Consider the following 15,990-nt stretch of genomic DNA (forward strand, 5'->3'; position numbering starts at 1 on the left):
AAGCAGCCACGGCCCTGGCCCTTCCTGACACACACGTCACCACTGTCACCTCACCAGTGCCACTGGGAAGCCCAGGGGCTCCCCCAGCCCCATGCCGCAGCATGGCAGGAGGGCCCTGCTGCATCAGGAGCAGCCCTGCCTCCCGGTGCCAGCCATCCCGAGGCCTGCGGTGGGACACATGGCTGCGCAGGAGCCGCTCGTCCTCACTGCCTGGGAGATGGGGAGCCAGGCGGCAGCGCTGGAGCTTGGTGGGGCTGGCTGTCAGTGGGCAGAGCAGCAGGGCCGGGGCTTGGCTCCTGCTGGCAGAGGCAGCGGCCGGGCCTGCCCAGCTCCAGCTCTGCCCCGAGAGCAGCGGTGTGGGCAGCGGGCGCAGCGCAGACCCACTGGTGGCTCTGCCACCGGGCTGCGCTGTGCACTGAGGGAGCAGCGCTTTTCCCAGGCTGTGCCAGGAGGAATTTGACAACCCTGCCAAGCGCAGGATGCATCCCACAGCCCGGCAAAGCCCCGTGGGAGTTAGGATGATGGCGCCACCAAGACACCGAGTGCTCGCTGCCCAGGTGGCTGTACCAGCAGTGGCCAGCTCAGCTTCCACGGTTCGTCACTTCTACCCCAGCCCCGCACGGAGGGGGAAGGCGCAGGGGTTGCAGCAGGGGACGATCCCCTCCCTGCCCGTGGGTCGGCTGGCAGCTGGGGAGGCACCGCGACCCTCGGTGGCTGGGTCCCCTCCCAACACGCAGTGCTGTGCTTCCCGTAGAGCAAGCACCCAGGGTAAACGCTTCCATACCCCAGAGGGCAGCAACAGGCGACGGCCGGGGCTCTAAAGTCAGCACCCCCGGCCGCCACGGCACCGGTCAGCCGTGGCCGGAGGCCCCTGGCGAGTCACGCCCCACGTGGGAGACTGGGGTTGGGGCCAGGCTGCTCCGGCTGGCCAGCGGGAACCCTGCCCTGGTGCTGCCCCGCCGCCCGAAGGGACCCTGCGTGCGACTGGCACGCGACGGCCTTTCCCTCTGGCCGCGGCTCTGCCGGCGCCTCGCCTTAACGCCTCGGCGGACGGTGGAAGAACGGCACTGTTGCATAAGGGAGAGGAACCTCCCCTGGCCGGGGCCGGAGCCCGGAGCGCCCGGCCGTCCCCGAGCGCCCGGGGGGCACCTACCCGCACCCCTGCCCGAGTGCGGGCCTCGGGGCCCGAAACACCCCGCCGGCCGCGACCCGAGCCGGGTGCCGAACCGCGGGGTGCGCGGGGCAGAGCGGCGCCGCCGCCGGGGCGGGAGCTCCCCGCCGTCACCCCGCGCTGGGACCGGACATCTCCCGCCCCGGGCCCGGCCGAGGCCGCCACCGGCTCCGCGCAGGACGAGCCCGGTCGAGGGCGCGAAGCCGCCGCCCGCCCGGCCCGACCTGCACCGCACCGGTCCCGCCCCCGCCCGGAGCACCGGGACGGCCACCGCCCGCGGCGCCCCGGAAGTGACCCCCACGCCGAGCATCGCTTCCGGTCATCCGGTGGCGGGTTCCGCTTCCGGCGGAATTGGGGGCGCGGTTCCAGTTCCGGGTGAGCGGCTGCGAGCAGCCGTTGTCAGCCGCCGCTGCTCGACTCCGGCCCGGCTTGTCCCGGCCCCAGCCCCGCCGCCACCATGTCGGTCCCCAGCGCCCTCATGAAGCAGCCGCCGATCCAGTCCACGGCGGGCGCCGTGCCCGTCCGCAACGAGAAGGGTGAGTGGGGGGGCCGCGGCCGGGGCCGGCCCAGGCCTGGCGGCGGGGGGACGCGGGCCCGGGAGCGGGGCCCCTGGTGACGGCCCGGGCTCCCGCAGGCGAGCTCTCCATGGAGAAGGTGAAGGTGAAGCGGTACGTGTCGGGGAAGCGGCCCGACTACGCGCCCATGGAGTCCTCGGAGGAGGAGGACGAGGAGTTCCAGTTCATCAAGAAGGCGAAGGAGCAGGAGGTGGAGCCCGAGGAGCAGGAGGAGGAGCTCGCCAACGACCCCCGGCTCCGGCGCCTCCAGAACCGCATCGCCGAAGATGTGGAGGAGCGGTGAGTGCTGGGGCCAGCGAGGAGCTGCGTCTCTGCCTGCCCCTGCCACGCTTCCCTGCGGGTTTGCCCTCACAGGGGGCTGGGGAGTCTGAACCCGGCTCTGCCGCACTGCGGTGAGGAACTGCAGGAACGCCGGGCAGAAGCTGGGAACGTTCTCCAGGCAGCACGGGAGAGTCTCTGACACTTCTCATGTCTGTGTTGCCCCATGTCTCGGGCTCCGGCCCTGCCGTGAGCAGTCCTTCCAACCAGGAGTCACTCTTTCCCAGGGCATAGTCCCACGTCTGGGTGTGGTTGGGTGGGTGCAGGTGAAAACAGGCTCCAAAATAAAAATTAACACAGCGTGCTGAGTCTCAGGGTAGTGGGAAGGGATGGTGTCATGTGAAGTATGCTCCAGGCAGGGAGTAACCGAGTGCCGTTTGCCTCGTCCTGTGGAGCTGCTGCTGCTTTCTGTTCCAGTAACAGGGAGGCTTCGTGCTGGGAGCTCCATTCCTACTCAGAGCATGGACAGGGAGGAGCTGCTGGTGCCCAGCCACTCCAGTCTCCTGGGAGAGAACGTGTGGGGTCTGCCCACGCTCAGCAGTTCCAGCATTTACCACGGCCTTGTTAGGAACAATTTATGAATAGTTAACTTCTTGCAGCCTCTTTATGTTCGAAGTGCCGTCATTTAATTGGGGTCTGTTGCAGGCTGGCAAGACACCGTAAAATTGTGGAGCCTGAAGTGGTTGGAGAAAGTGATTCAGAGGTGGAGGGGGAAGCTTGGCGCCTGGAGCGGGAGGACACCAGTGAAGAGGAAGAGGAAGAGATCGATGATGAGGTGTGCTTGCGGAGCCGAATAACGGGCCTAGGGAAGCCCCTGAATGGCACAGACTGGAACTGCCTTTTGTACGGACATGTGGGCTGTCTGGTGGCTGACAAGTGTCACAGCTGGCCGTGACTTAACTTGTGGGTTACTGTCCTCTTGCGTGGGATGGGACGCCGGGAGAGGCCACCCTGCGTCCAGAGGGACGGGCATATCATCTCGTAACCAACACGCCAGACACGCACGCTTTGGACAGGAGAGTGAGAGGGAAGTGGTAGCGGGGCTGGTTGTCTGACTCCTCTGTGTTTGTCTCCGTCAGGAGATCGAGCGTCGGCGCGGGATGATGCGTCAGCGAGCACAGGAGAGGAAAACCGAGGAGATGGAAGTGATGGAGTTGGAAGATGAGGGTCGATCCGGAGAAGAGTCTGAGTCAGAGTCCGAGTATGAGGAGTACACGGACAGCGAGGATGAAATGGAGCCGCGTCTCAAACCTGTCTTCATCCGCAAGTGGGTGACGTGGCCTCATGGGTCAGCCCTGGGCGAGGACACGGGAGTTGGGAGCTGGGGGCTGAGTGGACACTGCTGCCGTGGTCTCCTCTTCCTTGCTGGGGGGTGGCGGTTTGCCTCCCCACGGGGGGGAGCGAGGGGCAATCCCTGCACTGACAGCCCCTCGTCAGCTGCATTGGTCGCTGCGGGATCAGGCTGTGGGTTGAAGTTGCAGCAGGGTCTGACCGGAGCCCTTGGGCAAGTGCCGTATGGTGGCAAAGGGAAGCAGTCGGCAGGCTCCTGGTGGCTTGGTCTCCCAGCGCTCGCATGTGCGCCTGCAGCTGTAGGGGAACGGTGCGGTAGCCCCGGCGTGGGCAACGCTGGAAAGGGGAGAGTCCTGGGACTCGGCCCGTCCTTGGAGAGAGCAAAGGCTCGAAAGCAGCTGCAGTGCAGGAGGGGGAAAAGCCTGAAAGGAGCCGAGCGGCTGCGCTAGCTGACGGAAAGGCTGAAGGCTGTTGTGGTCCCTGCCTGCAGGAAGGACCGGATCACAGTTCAGGAGCGAGAAGCAGAAGCCTTGAAGCAGAAGGAGCTGGAGCAGGAGGCAAAGAGGCTGGCGGAGGAGAGGCGCAAGTACACACTCAAGGTGCCAAGGGGTGGGCTGGGGGTTCCATGGGGGGGCTGCAGTCACTGCAGCAAGCTTAGCTTGCTCCTTGCTGCAGATCGTAGAAGAGGAAGCGAAGAAGGAGCTGGAAGAGAACAAGCGCTCACTGGCAGCACTGGATGCACTTGATACAGATGATGAGAATGACGAGGAGGAGTACGAGGCCTGGAAAGTACGTGAGCTGAAGCGTATCAAACGGGACCGTGAAGAACGAGAAGCGTAAGTATCGTCTGTGTAGGCACGAAGCTGAGACCCCGCAGCCTCAGGCCCCGCAGGCCCGTGGGCAGTTGAGGCGTCTCTCCCTCAGGCTTCCCTTTGGCAGCACAGTCTTAGCTAGACCAAGCACCCAAAGCCTCTCCTGCCCGCCCTTGGGGTGCCTTTGCTCCCCTCCAGTCAGTAAATGTATGGGACAGCAGCTGGCGACAGCAGCTGTCCCGGGAGGGTGCTGTGGGGACACGGGGTCTCAGGGGTTTCTCTCCTGCCCAGCATGGAGAAGGAGAAGGCGGAGATCGAGCGCATGCGGAACCTGACGGAGGAGGAGCGCCGGGCCGAGCTTCGGGCCAACGGCAAGGTCATCACCAACAAGGCGGTGAAGGGCAAATACAAGTTCCTGCAGAAGTACTACCACCGCGGTGCCTTCTTCATGGTGAGTGGTGCTGCGAGGGCCTGGGCATGGCCGCGCTGGCAGCAGGGGCTGGGCCGATGCACTGGAGGGGCTGTGTGAGACCACGGGGACGTCTTCTCCCTGTGGGGAGCCTCCCCCCGTGGTGCCCTGGGACAAGAGCCAGCCCTTGGAGGCAGCACAGGGCTGAAGTGACCGAGGTGATCTGAACTTGACCAGCTCTTGTGGCAGAGGGTGAGCGGTGACGCCAATGCAGTCGGGAGAGGGTGAGCGGTGACACCACGGCAGCCTGCCAGGCGCTGGCCTGCAGCTGCCCTCTGGAGCCCAAGCGGGACGGGCGCAGTTCTGCCTGGAGCCGGCCTGCGCTGCCTCACCAGAGCACGTTAGGTTGAGGGTTCCCAGTTGAGACGGAGCCGAAGCAGCAGAGCTGTCCCCGTGCTGCTGTTTGGGCTGACAGACCCTGTCAGAACCGAGCCAGCTCCGTGTGGGCTACGGCCTGGGCTCTGGAGAAGTGGCCTGAGTGGACGTGAGGGTGGCTGCCAGGGGCAGGCCCGGGGGACAACGCTCGCGTCCCCCACCTTCAACAGTAGGTTAATAGGACTGCAAGTACCGTGGCAGCCCCCAGCAGAGCAGCGATACGGGCTTCTGGTGGCTCTCCCCCACTTCTGGCGCTTGCTGGAAACTTGCAGGCTGAGCAGGCATGTCCTCCTTCTGCAGGATGAGGACGAGGAGGTGTACAAGAGGGACTTCAGCGCCCCGACCCTCGAGGACCACTTCAACAAGACCATCCTGCCCAAAGTCATGCAGGTGAGCGTGCCGGCTGGAGGGTGCCTGGCCTGCATGCTGCACTGAGGGGTTGCGGTTCCTCGCGGTTCTCGGCGGGGGCAGGAGCTCGCACGCTGGGCGGGGAGGAGCTGCGGGTCCCTACGTCCTCCCTGGACGGCTGCTCACAAGCTCTTCTGCTCCCTAGGTCAAGAACTTTGGGCGCTCGGGGCGGACGAAGTACACCCACTTGGTGGACCAGGACACCACCTCCTTCGACTCTGCCTGGGGCCAGGAGAGCGCGCAGAACACCAAGTTCTTTAAGCAGAAAGCAGCGGGCGTGCGGGATGTCTTTGAGAGACCCTCAGCCAAGAAGCGAAAAACCACTTAAGGGAGCGGGCAGGAGGGCACTTCTCCGCCAGCTGCCGCAGGGACAGAAGGGACACAGCTCTGTGCCAGGACTCGTGTGGTGGCAAGCCCTTCCTCCATGCCCCTGCACCACGCCTGCCCTGTTGATGCGGTGTCCTGCTCCCCACGCTGCAGAGACCCGGCAGGCTCCCTGCCTGGGTGCCATGGATGATGACAGCCTGTCCGTGCTGGCCAGGCCCGCGGCCACACCGCCATCCCACCAGCAGCCGCCCCGAGAGCCTCGGCAGTGCCCGACAGGGCTGTGCAGGAGTGTGGCAACGCCCCCGGCTCCAGCACACCCACTTTTTGAGGAATTGACGGACTTCTATACCCATCTGGTCCACAGCATCTCCCTATTGCCTGTACTTTCCCCGTTGTCAGTTTGGGCCCTTTTTTCGTGTGGAACAGCAGTGACCCCATCTCCTCACCCTGTTTCTGCAGGGCTTGGCTTTTCTACCGGGGTGGGGGGGGTCAGTTTGATTAAAGCGGTTGTTTTCTTACACATTCTGGCCGTGTTGTCTGTGGAATGCGGCCATCCTGTTCTGCGCCTTCCTGTGAGCCAGGATGGGCTGGTGCAGCCCAGGAGGCACCAGCCTGGGCAGGGTGCGTGAGGGTAGCCGTCACCGCGCCTGGCTTGCCACCGCTCCCTCGCCCTCGTGCCTGGGGCTGCAGCTCCCCCTGGCATGAGCTGCGCTCCCCGAGGATGGGAGACATGAGGTTCCTGCCGCAGCTCCTGGGACAGCACAGCCCCATGAGCGACGTTAATGAAACTCCTTGCGTTTCCAGGGCCTGAGCGCCCGCACCAGTCGGGGGGTGGGGGGGCGCAGGCAGCAGCAGGTTCACCCCGCCACCCTGCCCGCCTCGCCCAGGCCCCTGGCTCACCCAGGCCCCCGCGCCTCGGGCCTCCGGTCACAGCCAGACCTACTGAGGCGAGAAGGGCTGGTGCGGTGCTGCCCTGCCAGACCTCGGGTGCACCCGCCAGCATGTGAGTAGGGACAATGGAGTGACAGGAGCCAGTGGCCCTGGGAGAGCTGCTGTGGTCCAGAACAAGGGTCCGTCCAGCGGCCGCCTGTGCCGCCCTGGGGGGACCAGGGTTAAAAGCGGGAAGAGCAGCACGTCTCGGTGCTCAGGCAGGTCGCCTCATCCTGCTCTGGTCACGGGGGTGCCTGGGCACTGCCAGCACGATGCCGCACGTCTTCCCGCAGGCCAGGCCCCACTCGTCAGCACTGCGTGCCCTGTGGGACCCTGTGGGCAGAGGCAGGCGCCCAGCGCTGTGCAGACCACAGTGACAGCCCACTCCCACCGGTGCCTTTATTGGGTAAGGTAACACATCGCGTCTCCAGCCAACCCTGCGTCCAGCGAGGGAGTGCTCGTCCAGCGGGCCCGGCGCTCAGTTGGTGAGGGTGATGAGCGCCTCCACCACGTTCCCCATGTGCTCCCGCAGGCTGCGCTCCGCGGCTGCCCGCGAGATCTCCATCTCGGTCATCTGCAGGGAAACAGCCGCAGCCCCGTACAGCGGCCGCAGAACGGTGTCGCGGGCTGGGTTGGGGGGGGTCAGCAGCGGGGGCCTCCCAGCCGCGCACCCGCCTGGCCCCAGCGCTGCGGGCAGGTGTGCACCAGCCTCGTCTTTCGGTGCAGTTTCAGTGACCAGACGCCGGCTGCACCCGAGGTTTGGGACACGCCACCGCCCGCCTGGCATCCCGCCCCTACTCACAATCAGCTCCAGGTCCTCCTTCTTGATGGTCACTTTTGCCAGTTCTTTCTCCCTACGACAAGAGACAGACAAACCTCTGGTGACCGACAGGCCCCCCGCCAGCCACTACCCCGGCTGCTCGTTCGGCTGTACAGCGGGGTGGCAGCGACCCCTCGCAGCAGCGCGGGGTGTGCTCTGGGAGGAGGCCGGGCGCCTGCCCCGGCGCCCGGGGAAGGTGTGGGACGTCAGACAGGGAAGCCGCGGGCCGGGGCCCGATGCCCGGGCCGTGTTCCGAGGGGTGGGATGGCGCGGGACGGGCACGGACCGGGCCGCTTCCCAGAGCCTCGGGCGAGCACGGGCTGTTACCTCTCCTGCTTCGCTTTCTGCTCCCGGGACCTCCGGTCTCCGATCACCGACATGGCCTGCCAGGAGGAGCGCAGTCACCGCGCCGCGCAGCACCGGGCGGGTCAGCGCCGCGCCGCGCCCCGGCGGGACGGGCACCGGGACGAGCACCGCGGCGGCCGTGCAGGCGCGGTGCTCAGGGCCCGGCCCGGCCCCCCCCCCCCCGCAGGCAGCGCCCGGCCCCCCGGCCCGGCCCGGTCCCGGCCCGCCCGCCGCACCGTCTCCAGGTTGGAGCTCTGGATCTCCTTCTCCTCCGCGTAGTCCGTGACGCGCTCCAGGTCCGCCGCGCCGCTGTCGTGCTTCCGCGGCTTCTCGGCCGCGCGCCCGCCCGCCCCATCGCCGCCGCCGCCGGAGCCGTTGGGCTCCGTCTCCAGCTCCAGCTCCACGTCGCCCTCCGCCGCCATCCCGCCGCCGCCGCCGCTGCGTCCCGCTTCCGGTCACGTGCCGCCGCCGGAACCAGCGAGCGGCGCTCGCCGGCGGGCCAGAGCGGCGGCGGCGGGCGGCCGCGGCCAGGGCCCGGCCCCGCCCTCGCCCCGCCAGCCTCGGCCGGCTCCCGGGCCCGGCCCGGCCGCGGGGCTGCCTCCCGCCCGCCCCCGGCCCCTCCGCCCGGCCCTCCCTGCGGGGTGCCCGGCCCCGGCTCTCCCCCGGCGGCACATCCGCCGCCGCCGCTTTCCAGGCAGCGGCCCCGTCCCGCCGCCGGCGGGCGCTGCGGAGCCCGGCAGGCCGAGCGACCGGTGGTGGGTCCTCCGCGGGCGCTGCCTGCGCTGCCCCCGGCTCCGGGGGCTCCGGGGGGGGCTCGGTGCCGGCGGCCCCCGGGCGCTGCCGCTGCCGAGGCGCGGGCCCGCGGCGGTGCCGGGCCGGGGAGGGCGCAGCCCTGCCCGCCGCCCCCGGGCTGCCCGCCGGCCGAGCAGGCGCTAAGCCGGGTAAGAGGGTTAGGGATCCCGATTTGACTCCCGCCGCAATCACACGCGGTGGAAGGACGGGACTGGCTCCGCGCCGCCGCCCGCTGCAGTGGTGGCCGAACTGGCTTCCCCGGGCGCTGCCTGGGAGCGGGAGATAGTCGGGCAGGGGCCGTGCCCGCTGGCCGGCGTCCCCTGGGGCCGTGCCCCCGCTGTGCCCTGGTGCTGGGCCGGCAGCGGCCGTACCTGCAGCACGGCCCCGGGAGCCCGGCAGGGATGGCGCCTGGCTGCCGTGGGGGACAGGCCCGGGAGAGCGGGGTCTGCCACTGCCGCTTCCCTCCCACGCCACACGTCTCCCACCATGCCCTGAGAGGGACACTGCAGCCCCTCTGGGGACAGGCTGCACCCTATGCTGTGTGGGGCACCAGATGACTCAGGGTGCTGTGGGGCAGGGAGCCCTTCTCACACAGACCCCCGCGCTGCTCTTGAGCGGCTGCCTCAGCTGCCGGGACAGGAGCCAAGGGATTGCCACCTGAAGGTGGAAGCGTGGACGGACCCAGGCGCGTGGCAAAGGGGTGTGTCCGTGCCGGGGGCAGTCTGGGGCGGTGGGTGCTCAGATAGGCCCTGGGAGCCCTGCTGTGCACGGCCACACTGGTCTGATGGTGCCAGGAGCGCTTGTCCCTGCACAGCTGCACAGCTGCCAGGGCTGCCTCGGCAGCTAGCCAGCCCTGGTGCCATCTGGACACTGCCGTGGGCCCATGGCACTGAGGGGCCAAACAATGGTGGCAGCTCCATGCCCACTCAGCAGGGCCGGGTGCCCAGGCTGGAGCAGTGGGGCGATGTGGGGGCCTGCAGACCCCAGGGGGAAGTGCCATGCTCCCCGGCCCTTGCCCTGATCCACAGAGTGTCCCCCTGGGACTGCAGCTACCCCTTCTCCCTGCTGGGCAGAGTGGCCGCCCCGAATCTCTGGCCTCAGCCCCTGCGCTGCTTTGCCCTCACAGTGCGCTAGGCCCAGGGGATCTTTACAAGACCCTGGCGCTGCTGACCAGGGCGGCACGGTGCTCTGCTCTGGCCCCTCTCTGCCAACCCCGGAGGACAGCACTGGGCTCTGCCCGTGGCGCTGGCTCCATGGCACACCTCCGCTGGGCTGACCCAGGAGTGTCCCTGGGAGCGGAGTGGGGCGGGTGTCTGACTCGTTGGCCTTGCCAGGCAGCTGGGGACCCTGTGCCACCTTTGCCACTGGGCTTTGCCATCGGCTGGCCACGCTCCTGGGGGCCGACTCGGCTTCTAGCTCCCCAGGTTGGCACCGGGTCCTTTCACCAGCCCCACAGCACCTCCCACCCTGTTCCCATGGCACCTGGGGCTGCGTCTGGCCGTGTCACGCTGGCCTAGCAAACCTGCCAGGGAGTCAAACAGAAACCTTCCCTGAGAGCGGCCTCCTGTATCGGACTTGGAGCTGTGTCTGTCGGTCCCGTGCCAGCTCTTCTGTCTCCTGCGCCCGCTGCACTGTGTGCTGCACCCACCTCTGTGACAGCCTCCGGGGCCCTTTCCCTGCCCCTGCTCCTGGCCTCCTGCTGTTCCTAGTGCAGGCACGTGTGCGTGGGGATGAGCCAGCCCGAAATGTCCCGCAGGATTCCGGGGGTTGTTGTGGGCTGACCCCAGCCAGCAGTCGAGCACCCACGCAGCCACTCGCTCCCCCCTGCAGCGGGACAGGGACAGAATAGGAAAAGCAAAAAAACTCGTGAGTTGAGATAAAGACACTTTAATCTGTGAAGGAAAGAGGAAAAATAAAACAAACCCTAGCACTGTAAAGGCAGTCGCTCATCGCCTCCCACCCAGCCAAGTCTCCAAGCAACAGCCACGCTGGGAGCCAAAACCCTTCCTCTTCCTCTGCCTCCAGTCTCACTGTCAAGGACGACGCTGTGTCATGGACCGTCCCTTTTGATCCGCTGGGGTCAGCTGTCCCAGCTCTGTCCCCTCCCGGCCTCCTGCCCACCCCAGCTTCCTCGCTGGGGCGGAGAGTGGGAAGAAGGGAGAGCCTTGACACTGGGCGAGCCTTGTGCAGCGGCAGCCCAGACACCAGTGCCTTGTTAAGGCTGTTCCAGCACAAAGCCAAAACAGCTGCAGAGGAGCTGAAGGAGGGTGACGCCAGCCCAGCCAGACCCAGCACAGGGCCTCTAGGGCAGCAGCAGCCCCCCCCGCATCCCTCCAGCTTGTCCCCAGCTCCTGCCCACTCTGGGGAGATCCCGGATCTCCAGAACAAGCTGGATGTGCTTGTTGCCATCATTCTGCCCACGCAGCGCTCTGTGTCCGCGGGTGCCTTTGCTTCCCTCCAGCCCTTTGGGACCCCCACACCCCCCAGCCACACCGCACAGCACCATGGCACCACTCTGGGACCAGCCATCACCATGCAGGTGATGGGACCCTGCGGACCCCACGTGCCACCCCATGACAATCCATGCCCAAGCCAGCTGCCAGGGCCTCATCCTGCCCAGTGAGGGGCCAGGGTCCCAGGCACAGGTCCCCATGGCCAGGGGTCACTGGTTGACCCGGGACAGGCTCCCTGCAGAGCGCCCCAATGGTGACTGCCGGGAGGTGGCAGCGAGCAGATGGCGGGGCGGGCCGAGCCGAGCCGAGCCGACAATCCCCCTAATCCCGTCAGGGCAGCGGGGGCCAAGCGGAGCCAAGACGGGCCATGGCGGGCACATGGGCGCACAGCTGCCTCCAGCATTCGCTGCTCTGCCAGGTGGGACTGAGGGGCCCGTCGGGTCTGGAGGGGGGCACTGGACTGGGGCGGGGGTGCCAGGCCAGGCTCAGGTGCAGTTCCAGCCCGGTGGGGTCCCTGCTGACCATGCTCCCCCCAGCTGTGCTGCGGTTGTGGCTGCAGCTCCTGCCGCAGGCTCCGCATGTCCACGGGCACCCGGATCCTCTACACACTCCTGCATGTCCTGGCCTCTGCCGTGTGCTGCCTCATGCTGTCCCGCACTGTGGCCCAGGCCGTCAGGGAGAAGGTGACGGTGGGAGCTGGGACACCCAGGGTGCTGGGAGTGCTGGGGGTCCCAGTGGTACCATGAGTGCTGGGGGTGCCGGAGGTCCCAGGGGCACTGGGGGTGCTGGAGATGCTGGGGTGCCAGACATCCCAGGGGCACTTAGGGGTCCCAGGAACACTGGGGGTGCCAAAATTGCCAGGGGAGCCAGGAGTACTGGGATGCTGGGGATACTGGGAGTAACAGGGCTGCTGGGAATGCCAAGGTTGCTGGAGGGAGGCGCCAAGGGGGAAGGGGTGCCAGGGGTACCGAAGATGCAGGACTTGCTCAGCGTGCTGGAGGTGCCAGGGGTGCTGGGGCTCCCAAGGCTACTGGGGATGGAGAAGGTATTGGGAATGCTGGGGGTGTCAGGAGTCCAGGGGTGCTGGGTGCCATGGGCGCCAAGGGGTGTTAGGCACACCAGCAGCCCCATCCCGTTGCTTGCCGTGCCTGCAGGTGCCCTTCTCGGCGGTGCTGTGCAAACACCTGCCTGGGGGCGCGGACTGTGAGCGGCTGGTGGGCTCCTCAGCCGTGTACCGGGTCTGCTTCGGCACCGCCTGCTTCCACCTGGTGCAGGCTGCCCTGCTCCTCAACGTGCGCTCCAGCACTGACTGCCGCGCTCAGCTCCACAACAGGTACAGGGATGGGGCGTGGGGCTGGGGGCTGCTGGGGGCCCTGTCTCCCAGACACTTGCTTCCCCGCAGGTTCTGGCTCCTGAAGCTGCTGGTGCTGGTGGGGCTCTGTGCCGCCAGCTTTTTCATCCCCGAGGACGGCTTCATCCAAGGTGTGTCCCCCACCCCACCTGAGCTGGCACCCCGGGCCCCCGCCCACAGCCCCCGTGTGCCCCCTGGGCTAGCTCCACCTCTGCCTTCTCCCTCCAGCCTGGCACTACATGGGCATCTGTGGGGGCTTCGCCTTCATCCTCATCCAGCTGGTGCTGATCACTGCCTTCGCACACACCTGGAACAAGAATTGGTGAGTGCCGGGGCACCGGGCAGGTGCCTGCATCCTGCTGGCTCTCACCCACTCTCCCGGCAGGCTGACGGGCGCTGCGCAGGACAAGCGCTGGTACCTGGCCGTGCTGCTGGCCACGGCTACCTTCTACACCCTCGCCTCCGCCGCCTTCTCCTTCCTCTACAAGTACTACACCCACCCAGCCGCCTGCCACCTCAACAAGGTGCTGCTCACTATCAATGGCAGCCTCTGTGGCATCATGTCCTTCATCTCCATCACGCCCTGTGTGCGGCTCAGTGAGTACCGCATGGCATGGCATAGCACAGCACGGCATGGCAGGGGCCGCTGTGTTGCAGGGCTGGCTGCGTCCTGGGGCTGGGGGGAGCGGCTGTGGGCTCCTAGCTCAGGGCAAGCACTTGGGCACCTGGGGAGGACCCAGCTCCCCAGGGCTCCTGCTGGCCCCTCCTGTGCCTCGGCGCAGGGCGTTGGGCAGGGGAGCGGTGGGAGGAGGCTGCCCAGGGCCCCTGTGGAGCCCATCCGCCAGGTTGTGGTGCTCCTGGGGCTCTGGTGATGCCTCTGACCCCATCCTTGCAGAGCAGCCGCGGTCAGGGCTGCTGCAGTCCTCAATCATCAGCTGCTACGTGATGTACCTCACCTTCTCCGCACTGTCCAGCCGTCCCCCAGAGAGAGGTAGGTGCTCCTGCCTGCCGCTGGCAGCCCCCACCACCAGGGTGCGCATCCACCTCACCTCCGCCTCCCCACAGTGCTCTACAAGGGGCAGAACCTCACCGTCTGCTTCCCAGGCGTCCGGCAGGATGAGCTGCAGATGGAGGACACCACCATCGCCGTCTTGGGGGCCGCCATCATGTACGCCTGCGTGCTTTTTGCATGGTGCGTGTGCCCGTGGGGTGGGCAGGGTGCCCACAGCACTGTCCCTTCTGGGCACGGCCAGCCCGACAGGCACCGCACAGGGACCCCATCCCCAGCCTGTGGCACGGCCAGCAGAGCTGGGGATGTCCCGAGGGATGGCAGGGCCAGAGCAGGCTGGGCAACTGTGGATGGGCAGGGGCAGTGCAATGACCCCAGGCATGGCACGGGAGGTCTCCTGTGGCTGTGTCAGATCCATGGGCTGGGGGCCTGGCACAAGACAGTGGGTGCCCGTGTTATGCTTTTTGCCTCTCTCCTGGGCACAGTAATGAAGCCTCCTACCTCGCCGAGGTCTTCGGGCCCCTCTGGATGGTCAAAGTCTACAGCTTCGAGTTTAAAGTGAGTATGGATGCTGTGTTCCCCCCAGCTGTGCCCCATGTCCTCCTGTCACAGGCGCCCCAGACCCACTGCCCCAAGCCCCCCTGAGCCCCTGTCCCAGCCCCAGGCCTGGGGCAAAGGCAGGTTTCATCCAGCCAAGCGTGGGGGGGTTTCCCATGGCGCACCCCCGCCTGCGCTGGTTCCTCAGAGCCAGGCAGCCCCAGTGCCAGGTAGGGCCGGATCCTGCAGCAGGGCTCAGCCCAGCAGCAGTGGCTGTGAGGCCGGGCTGCCCTGCCCCAGCAGCAGTTGCCAGCGTACTGCTCTCTGCAGAAACCCTCCTGTTGCTTCTGCTGCCCCGAGAAGATGGAGGAGGAGCTGAGAGGTGGGTGCAGGGTGGGTGCAGTAACACACACCCTCGGGCGCCTGTGTCCCAGCCCAGGGGTGCTGATAAGGAGGGGGTGCAGGAGTGGCCGTGCCCTGTGCTCTCCCAGGCACCGAGAAGATGTGTGAGCAAGCGGAGGAGACCGCTGGGGGACAGTGCATCATCCAGGATGAGCGAGACCACGTGGTCTACAGCTACTCAGCCTTCCACTTCGTCTTCTTCCTCGCCTCGCTCTATGTCATGATGACCCTCACCAACTGGTTCAGGTAGGACCCCGCGCTGCTGCCCAGCCCTCCTTGCTCTCACTCCTCCTCCCTCTTGCTAGTGCAGCTGCCCAGCCAGGACTGCAGCCCTGCCAGCATTGTCACTTCCCCCCCCCAGCGTCATCAACTCCCCCACGTCATCACCCTGCCAGCTCCAACCCGCTCCCCGCACGGGCTCGGGCTGCAGTGTTGCACTCCTCACCGGCCCTCTGCTCTGGGTCGTGTTGGTGTCACCGAGGTGGCACCTTCTGGGGAAGTGCACGGCTCTGCACCCACAGACCCACACCACTTTGACCAACGGCCCCTGCCAACGGCAGCCAGCAGCCATAAGCTGCAGACAGACGGGTTGGGGGCTGCAGGGCTGGGGGGCTCCATGGCAGGTGGGATGTGCCCAGGGACACGCGGCTGCTGGGACATTGGGTGACTTGGCGGCTGCAGCTGTTGCTGGGACCCCCTGTGTAGGCGTCCCTTGGGTGCCCAACGCCTGCCCTTTCCCACCAGCTATGAGAATGCGGTGCTGGAGACCACCTTCACACACGGCAGCTGGTCGACCTTCTGGGTGAAGGTATCCTCCTGCTGGGCCTGCGTCGTGCTCTACCTGTGGCTGCTGCTGAGCCCCCTCTGCCTCCACGGCTCTCCCCAGCACCGGCGCAGCAGTCCGGCCCTGCGCATCCTGCGGCGACGACGTGCCCAGCAGCGCATCAGTGTCTCCACGTAGTCCCTGCTGGGATGGACTGTGCCCATCCCCGTGCATGGCAGCAGCCAGGGCTGGTGTCTGCCATGCCCTGTGCCTGTGCTCTAGCCCCACTGGGTCCCACTGGTCTCTCCTGAGCCCCTGTCCCAGGGGACGGTGGCATCTGAGAGCCTGAGGGGGACCAGGGAGGTGGGCACTCCTAGGGACACCGATCCTGTGCTGAGCTGGGGCCACCCAAGAGGCCGGACAGAGCGAGTCTAAGTGGCGGGCGCTCAGCCCTGGCTGCTGCCAGGCTCCCTCCAGGCAGGGAGGCAGCTCCTGCTGCGCACTGGCTGCCAGCCCAGCTGCCCTGGCCCAGGGCCTGCCAGCCCAGCTCTGCCCCGGCCGCCTCTGCATCTCAGCTCACTCGCCGGCGGTGTGCTCTTTGTAAATAGCTCCTTGAATACATTTTTACATAAAACTCTGAGCTGAGCCTATGCCATCCGCCCCCATGCAGGCAGCAGCCGTGGGGCTGGGCATGGAGGTACCCGCAGCACCCCAGCACCAGCCCATCCATGCAGCAGTCATGGCCAAGGGTGTCTTTGGGGCAGCTCTGCTGGAGAGGGGGGGCAAGCCGGGGGGTGGCAGAACAGGGGCCTGGGGCTCCAGGAGGGCATTCAGCTCATGGCT

At 67.2% G+C, this 15,990-nt stretch overlaps 3 protein-coding genes across 3 annotated transcripts; 2 read left to right on the forward strand and 1 right to left on the reverse strand.

The window, feature by feature from the left end:
- The first annotated feature begins 1,558 nt into the window (after positions 1 to 1,558).
- Positions 1,559 to 6,265, forward strand: MFAP1 (microfibril associated protein 1). Its single transcript, XM_076348223.1, has 9 exons — positions 1,559 to 1,707; positions 1,806 to 2,025; positions 2,710 to 2,839; positions 3,144 to 3,331; positions 3,845 to 3,953; positions 4,030 to 4,190; positions 4,458 to 4,617; positions 5,311 to 5,400; positions 5,564 to 6,265. The coding sequence occupies exons 1-9, from the start codon at positions 1,629 to 1,631 to the stop codon at positions 5,744 to 5,746; spliced, it is 1,320 nt and encodes a 439-aa protein (XP_076204338.1). The 5' UTR covers positions 1,559 to 1,628; the 3' UTR covers positions 5,747 to 6,265.
- A 795-nt stretch (positions 6,266 to 7,060) lies between these two features.
- Positions 7,061 to 8,266, reverse strand: HYPK (huntingtin interacting protein K). Its single transcript, XM_076348718.1, has 4 exons — positions 8,077 to 8,266; positions 7,823 to 7,878; positions 7,478 to 7,529; positions 7,061 to 7,249 (listed from the first exon to the last, which is right to left on the reverse strand). The coding sequence occupies exons 1-4, from the start codon at positions 8,260 to 8,262 to the stop codon at positions 7,154 to 7,156; spliced, it is 390 nt and encodes a 129-aa protein (XP_076204833.1). The 5' UTR covers positions 8,263 to 8,266; the 3' UTR covers positions 7,061 to 7,153.
- Positions 8,267 to 11,452: 3,186 nt separating this feature from the next.
- Positions 11,453 to 15,576, forward strand: SERINC4 (serine incorporator 4). Its single transcript, XM_076348719.1, has 12 exons — positions 11,453 to 11,503; positions 11,622 to 11,768; positions 12,240 to 12,418; positions 12,488 to 12,567; positions 12,665 to 12,758; positions 12,822 to 13,033; positions 13,332 to 13,427; positions 13,502 to 13,628; positions 13,931 to 14,003; positions 14,313 to 14,364; positions 14,474 to 14,630; positions 15,129 to 15,576. Exons 1-12 carry the CDS (start codon positions 11,453 to 11,455, stop codon positions 15,343 to 15,345), a joined length of 1,485 nt encoding a protein of 494 aa, XP_076204834.1. The 3' UTR covers positions 15,346 to 15,576.
- Positions 15,577 to 15,990: the final 414 nt, after the last annotated feature.

Source organism: Aptenodytes patagonicus, chromosome 10 (assembly GCF_965638725.1).
Source record: "Aptenodytes patagonicus chromosome 10, bAptPat1.pri.cur, whole genome shotgun sequence".
NCBI classification, from domain to species: Eukaryota; Metazoa; Chordata; class Aves; order Sphenisciformes; family Spheniscidae; genus Aptenodytes; species Aptenodytes patagonicus.

Bases quoted from the DNA above. Each gene is read 5' to 3' on its own strand.
- MFAP1 (XM_076348223.1), top strand. From the start codon at position 1,629: ATGTCGGTCCCCAGCGCCCTCATGAAGCAGCCGCCGATCCAGTCCACG. The intron at 1,708-1,805 runs GTGAGTGGGGGG...GGGCTCCCGCAG, and splicing joins GCCCGTCCGCAACGAGAAGG to GCGAGCTCTCCATGGAGAAG. The intron at 3,332-3,844 runs GTGGGTGACGTG...CCCTGCCTGCAG, and splicing joins AAACCTGTCTTCATCCGCAA to GAAGGACCGGATCACAGTTC.
- HYPK (XM_076348718.1), bottom strand. From the start codon at position 8,262: ATGGCGGCGGAGGGCGACGTGGAGCTGGAGCTGGAGACGGAGCCCAAC. The intron at 7,530-7,822 runs GTAACAGCCCGT...CTCTTGTCGTAG, and splicing joins CAGAAAGCGAAGCAGGAGAG to GGAGAAAGAACTGGCAAAAG. The intron at 7,250-7,477 runs GTGAGTAGGGGC...GTTTCCCTGCAG, and splicing joins AGGAGGACCTGGAGCTGATT to ATGACCGAGATGGAGATCTC.
- SERINC4 (XM_076348719.1), top strand. From the start codon at position 11,453: ATGGCGGGCACATGGGCGCACAGCTGCCTCCAGCATTCGCTGCTCTGC. The intron at 11,769-12,239 runs GTGACGGTGGGA...CCGTGCCTGCAG, and splicing joins CCCAGGCCGTCAGGGAGAAG to GTGCCCTTCTCGGCGGTGCT. The intron at 13,629-13,930 runs GTGCGTGTGCCC...TCCTGGGCACAG, and splicing joins GCCTGCGTGCTTTTTGCATG to TAATGAAGCCTCCTACCTCG.